The sequence below is a fragment of the Nicotiana tomentosiformis genome, chromosome 7 (assembly GCF_000390325.3).
Source record: "Nicotiana tomentosiformis chromosome 7, ASM39032v3, whole genome shotgun sequence".
NCBI classification, from domain to species: domain Eukaryota; kingdom Viridiplantae; phylum Streptophyta; class Magnoliopsida; order Solanales; family Solanaceae; genus Nicotiana; species Nicotiana tomentosiformis.
The window spans coordinates 55,465,539-55,472,122 of record NC_090818.1 but is presented as its reverse complement, the minus strand read 5'-3'; the positions used below and the strand labels follow the sequence as shown (position 1 = coordinate 55,472,122).

At 36.8% G+C, this 6,584-nt stretch overlaps 1 protein-coding gene across 1 annotated transcript; it reads right to left on the bottom strand.

Moving 5' to 3' along the window:
• Positions 1-1,090: 1,090 nt before the first annotated feature.
• On the bottom strand, positions 1,091-5,602 carry LOC104115786 (putative late blight resistance protein homolog R1A-3). Its single transcript, XM_009626492.4, has 3 exons — positions 5,052-5,602; positions 2,184-4,445; positions 1,091-1,376 (listed from the first exon to the last, which is right to left on the bottom strand). Exons 1-2 carry the CDS (start codon positions 5,484-5,486, stop codon positions 2,214-2,216), a joined length of 2,667 nt encoding a protein of 888 aa, XP_009624787.1. The 5' UTR covers positions 5,487-5,602; the 3' UTR covers positions 1,091-1,376; positions 2,184-2,213.
• Positions 5,603-6,584: the final 982 nt, after the last annotated feature.

Here is a 6,584-nt window from a genome sequence, read left to right as displayed (position 1 = left end):
TGACCTTTTGGGTCATCACAAAGGTAATCATGTAGGATTCCTAACGTGTGTTATATGTTCTAAAACTAATAGGATTATAAGGCTAATATCTAGAATTACGGTTATCTCCTTTTATTGTGAGTTATTATGCTTAATATTATAAGATTATTTTTGTAAACCGACATTGTATTCATGTTTTTATAATAAATATAGATATAGATAGATAGATAAATATATAAATAGATAGATAGATAGATATAGATATAGATAGATTAATTTATTAACTTTCATTTTCATAAAGACAAAGATTAATTATCGTTGATTTCCTTTTCACCTTCTAATAAATTAAAAGGTACTGATCAAAGCATCACGGCCTTTTTGGATGAGCCGAAACCTAATTTGTAAAACGACACAACATTTTTAATAGGAAATATTATGTTACAATCTTTTGCTAATACCCAATAGTATTCCAATTTAGTTAACCAAAATACTAAAAGAAAACCTAACGTGTTCCTAAAGGTATTAGGTTTACATGCTAACACGTAGTATTATATGTCTATGCCCGAAAGCAAGTATACTAATAGGACTCCTAAAAATAATCATGTAGGATTACTAACGTGTGATATATGTCCTGAAACTAATAGGATTATAAGACTAATATCTAGAATTCCGGTTATGTCCTTTTATTGTGAGTTATTATATTTAATATTATAAGATTATTTTTGTAAACCGACATATATAAGTGTAAACTAACGGTACTTTATTTCTAGAAAAACAGACATAAGAATGTCTATTGGTACTAGGATATGGTATAAAACAGTAACAAACTTTATAAATAACACAAAAATTACGAAATTCATACTTTAAATTAACATCCTCAATTAATGAAGAGAAGGACTGCTACATTTTTATTTCTTTTTTCTTCTTTCTTTTCCTTTCTGCACTCTTAAACCATGGAGGAGAAAGAGTCATTTTTTGTCTTTCATCTTACTTTCTCCAGCTTCCAAACGAAGCAATATCCAAGATATTTCCTCCATTTATATAATTGAATGACTTAATCCTGGCCAAAAAAAAAAAAAAACCATTCTGTACGAGCTCGGAATCCAAAGAATACGCAAATCAACCAATTGTTATTGTAAGTGCAAAGTACACTGTCCTTATGGATTAACATATCACAAATACAAAACATACAATATTTCAGCTCAAAGCTATGACCACAATCAAGAAGACAACACATGAAATGCATGAAAGACAGACGACGACTGAACAACAACAACGACACTTCAATCCCAAACAAGTTGGGGACAGACAACTATTCAAGAATTATTATAACACCTAGTAGAAGTTTCTTATCCATGGTACAATACCAGCATCATACAGTTTGATTCATTGAAGACCTGCACCAATTGCAAAGAATCAATTTTCCTTTTCTTAATTAAATACTTTGTAGTAGTAGGTTACCAAAGAAAAATATGAAACCATGCCAACAAATGTTAGTGAATCTTCATTGCAGCCCTCAGGTTAAGCAACAAACGCGAAAAGAAAAACCAAAAGGGAAAAACAAATTGCAAAAGAGGAAAAATCCAGTAGGTAATTCGTAAACATCTATGTCATATTGCTAATTTATAAAGCTTGCCAGGGGAACGGCTATGCATAAGCTTGTTACTGTGTTATGTAAAACTGCATTATAGTTTTTCTTTTTCACAGACTGCTTTTATACAGAATCTCAAGATTTGATGGTGACTAATACTACTTTGAATGTAATATAGATTGTGATTTGTCAGTTCTTTTATATTAGTATATGGAAGTTAGAGAACACTTAGAAAATTGATTTCAGGAGTTACGATTACAAATATAAAGTGCCAAGGGGAATAGCTGAGCATCACCATCCACATTTCTGGCTCAGTTTTAATTAACTGTTATCAGACTGCAATTTGAGGCAGGAACTGGGTGGTTTGAACTTGTTAGAATTCATAGTTAGTTAATATTCTTTTTTGCCCCCTATTGGCTTCTAATTTTGGATTTTAAGGACCACTTTTGGTGATTAGCATTGCAATGCATGGATGGAAATCCCTGTTCCTATTCAACTTATATTGTATGGATGTGGACAATGGATAGCAGATGAGGGGGTTGCGACAATCACTAGAAACATGAAATAGAAATTAAAACCAATCTAAATAAGGTCAAGGAAAGATTTAACTGACCTCTCAAGGAAGCTGCACATCCAGTTGCAATCAGAGATCGGGAGGGAATATAGAGAGCTTGAACCCATTGTTGTTATTAGTCCCTTTTTGAGTTTGCTTGTCTTTTTTGGCTCGTATATCCCGTGCAGATATTGCTGCTGTTTTGGTGGAGTTTTGCAACTCCATCACTTGGAAGCTGCGTATATCAGCCAGGCCAATGGGGATTTCCTTAAGCTTATCGCAGCAGATGAGAACAAGATGCTTAAGTCTTGGAAAGTGATCAGCTGATGCTTTCCAAGAAACTAAGTCTGTCCTTTCAATCCACAACACCAGTAGGGAACAAAAACCTCCAACTGACTCCCAGCATTCTCCCATAAACCCATTTTCTATCAGCTTCAGGACTTCAAGGTGTTCCAACTGCCCCAATATAGACATATCATTCCACTCCAGCCAGGTATCTACTAAAGACAGCTTCCTCAACTTCGTGGGAAATATATATGAGGGTGGAAGGCGTAACCCTTTTCCTGTTTGACTACTATCATTTATCAGCTTCAAGTTTTCAAGGTATTCTAGCTTCTTCACATTTTTTAACAATGACTTATTAGGCTCAAGAAGCACAGCTATTTTCCCACGGATGCCCAGCTTTTTCAGGTTTGGAGTCCTTGCAAACACTTCTTCTGTGCAGCTTTCGGGAGCAATGGTGGAGAGAGTTTGCAGGCTTTGATTTACCAAAGGAACTTTACTACTTCTTGGGGTCACAGGAACAGGCAATTTGGCAGAAGAGTTAGTGTGCAGATGCCTTAGTCGTGCCATATTCCATATGTTTGCTTGGATATCAAGAGAACGTTGTTGCGTGTTAATTATGAGGGTTTGGATGTTCCACAGTTCTCCAATGTGTTTAGGAATGATCTTGATTGTGTCAGATGAGAAAGCAATATACCTCAAATGATATAACTGGAAAAACTCCTTGGAGAAGCGACTGAAGTTGATGGACTCGACATCAAAAACCCTCAGCAACGGAAAGCCTTTTGGTATGGTTGGGATGTCGACAGATGGCATCTCAATCTTTTTTAAAGAAAAAGATAAGAATGACCTGACATGTTCACCTGAGGGTTTTGTAGAGATAAATTCCAAAACTGAGGAATGAATGCATAAGCGACGGTAGGTGGCTAGTTCCCGTTTTCCTGGGAAATATTGCTCAGCACCTAGTTTTATTTCTTGGAAAAGATTTTCTTCCTTCATCGCCTCTTGTCTGCAAAACTCGTGCAACATGTCATGAAGACGACATGTTTTGATTTGACCATCAGATGTTCTTTGCATTACCATCACTAGATTCCTGTTGATGAGATCATTCAAGTTATCCTCTGCTTTACACTCAAGGGATAAGTGGCCTTTATACTGTATGAACCCTTCTGCGATCCACAAACGGATTAACTTCCAAGCAGGGATCTCAAAGCCTCCGGGAAATGCACCACAATATAAAAAACATGCTTTCAAGTCGTAAGGCAAGCGATCATAACTCATTTGCACCAATTTGTTACAATTCTCAAGCTGGTCTTTATTTATAAGGTGTTCACCCACACTCTGATCCACTTGTTTCCACTCTCTTGATGTCTTACCTTTCCCAATTAGTGCTCCTGCAATAACAACAATCGCAAGGGGTAGTCCATTACATTTTTTGGCTATGCTCTTTCCAGATAGTTCCAATTCAGGAGGACATTTATCTTTATGGAAAACTTTCTTCTCCAGTAAAATCCAACTTTCATCTTCAGTCAGAAATTTTAAATCATGAGGTATACCAATGCACTGCTTGCATTGCTTAGCAACTTTGCTGTCTCGAGTGGTCAACAATATTCTATTGGATTTGTTGTTGTTGTTTGGGAAAGCTATTCTGATACGTTCCCAAGCGTCAGGAGACCATACATCATCCAAGACAATCAAGTATTTTCCTCCCTTGCCCAAAAAATCTTGTATTTCATCAGCTAAATCCTCCTCACACATACCATGGTATTGTTTGGTATTTCGAGTGAATTTGCTGATGATGTTGAGAAATAATTCTCTTCTCCTGTATGATTGAGAAACATAAACCCAAATGCGAGTAAAAAACTCGTACCCGATTTTAGGATGCTTGTAAATCTTATTTGCTAGTGTCGTTTTGCCGAGACCAGGCATTCCAACAACTGGAACAACTTCTAGACCATCTGATCCTCCAAGAAGACGGTTGATTACTTTATCTGCTTCCTCTTCAAATCCCACCACATCATCTTCCTCTACCACTGGAGGCTTTCAAAATAGCCGAGTTAAAGATTAGATATATGAATTTCAAAAAACGGCGGCAGTCAAAACATTATATTACGTATTTGTACAAGTACAAAAGAATAGGTGCTTCTGTCTTAACGTAATAGTTAGTTGGTGAAGTAATAGGCCCAACAAAGGATTCTCAATCAGATAGAACAGTGACATTACAACGTTATAATGTTGTCAATGTTAATAAATTGCATTGCGTTTTAGGAGGGGCATCTACATATAATGTTTTAGTCGTTAATCAATAGTGTTACATGTCCTGCCGCTTTCCTAGAAAGGCAATGTCATATTACAGAGTTATATTGTACCATTGAATTTACCTCTTTTGTCTAGATATTAACAGAATTGTTAACAAAATTGAGTGGTAGTTGTAGATGATGATTCAATTCTGACTAGATTATTCATTTTCCCCTTTCCCCAATCACCAAAAAAAAAAGTCTTAAATAGTCCATAAAGTTACATTTGGATGGTAGTTAATCCAACAAATCAATTTGTGTTCCTTAATAACGCATCTACTTGTTGTTAACAACTACATATATCTCAAACACAATTATTAGGATTTAGGAGCAGAATGTGGTGTGATACCTTTCGTTCTTCGACATATCTGGCAGATTGATCTTCATCTTGAAGGGCCTGAAGGCCATGGGAATTATTGAGACGGATTTCTTTGACTTTGTCTCTAATAGCTTTAATCTCCCCTGCTACATCATACACTCTTTTATAATGCTTAACATCCACAAACCTGCCAACACCTTTGTCCTTGTGAAGCTTAGCCTCAATCACAAACTTATCAATGGCATCTTCAGCAGAGTTGACGACAGTCTTAATTTTCTTCACCAATTCTTTATGGACATCGTTCTCACTGCGGGACTTGGAAGCTTGCTTGAGGAAAGCGTTGAATTCGTTGAGATCTTGAAGCAGACTCTCAGCCTCATCCTTAACCCCAATAATCAGCTCCGCATTGTCCCTCAGCAGCTGCATCAAGTTCTCCACCAGAAATTCCACCGCAACGTTCGCCATGTCGATCGATCAAAGAAATTAAGAAGCTTTAGCAGAGCAGAGACTTTTTAAGTGCAAATGAGTGGTGTTGACTCCACCAACTTGTTAAGACAAAGTCATTCTTTTGTCGTCTTCGCTTTTTTCTGATTTTTATATTCTCCACCATCATCGATGCATTATTAAAAGGAATAAAAAAGAGAAACTATCGACCCAATGTATATAAGCAAAAACGTATTTAGGGAAATATCGTTTGTTTTTTTACTTAGTACAATAATTACAAGTTTATAGTATTTGCTGAGTTGCCACAGCTCGTGTCTTCGACGCAATTGCTGGAATAATTAGGTTATAGCATGTTTGCCTAAGCTTTTTTCGGTCAAAAGTATTTTTATTTTTTTGCCAAAAGTACTTTTTTCAAAAAATTGAGGTGTTTGGTCAAGCTTTTAGATGGAAAAAAAATATTTTTGAGGAGAAGCAGAAGCACAAAAAAGTAGTTTCTCTCCAAAAGCATTTTTGTGAGAAGCACTTTTGAGAAAAATACACTTAGAAACAGTTTTTAAAAGTTTGGCCAAACACAAATTAATGCTCAAAAGTACTTCTCAAATTAATTAGTCAAACACAAACTGCTTATCACCAACTTTTGAGAAAATTACTTCTCAAAATAAGCCGATTTTAGAAGCTTGGCCAAATAGGCTATTAGTACTATTGGGCAATTTTGTCAAAGAGCCATTTTTTGTGCATTTAGTATTTTGCCCATTCTTATTTACCTTGGCGGTGGCCACGCTGACGCGCCACATTCATAGGGAGATGCCTTGGTGTATGTTATTTACGGATGATATTGTTTTGATTGGCGAGACGCGAGGTGGAGTTAACGTGAGACTAGAGGTTTGGAGACAAACCCCGGAGTCTAAAGTTTCAAGTTGAGTAGGACCAAGACTGAATACTTGGAGTGCAAGTTCAGTGACGAAACTGAGGGTGTGGACGTGGAAGTGAGACTTGATTAAGGGTGTCTAACGGGTCGGGTGGACCCGGTTCCGGACCGGCCCAGACCGATTTAAGACCGGACCGGTATGTAAGGGGGCGGGCAGGGCTGGGTTTGGATGGGTAACATATTGTGCCGGT

Coding starts and splice junctions, on each gene's coding strand:
- LOC104115786 (XM_009626492.4), bottom strand. CDS start 5,486: ATGGCGAACGTTGCGGTGGAATTTCTGGTGGAGAACTTGATGCAGCTG. Junction 4,446..5,051: donor GATATGTCGAAGAACGAAAG/GTATCACACCAC, acceptor CTATTTTGAAAG/CCTCCAGTGGTAGAGGAAGA.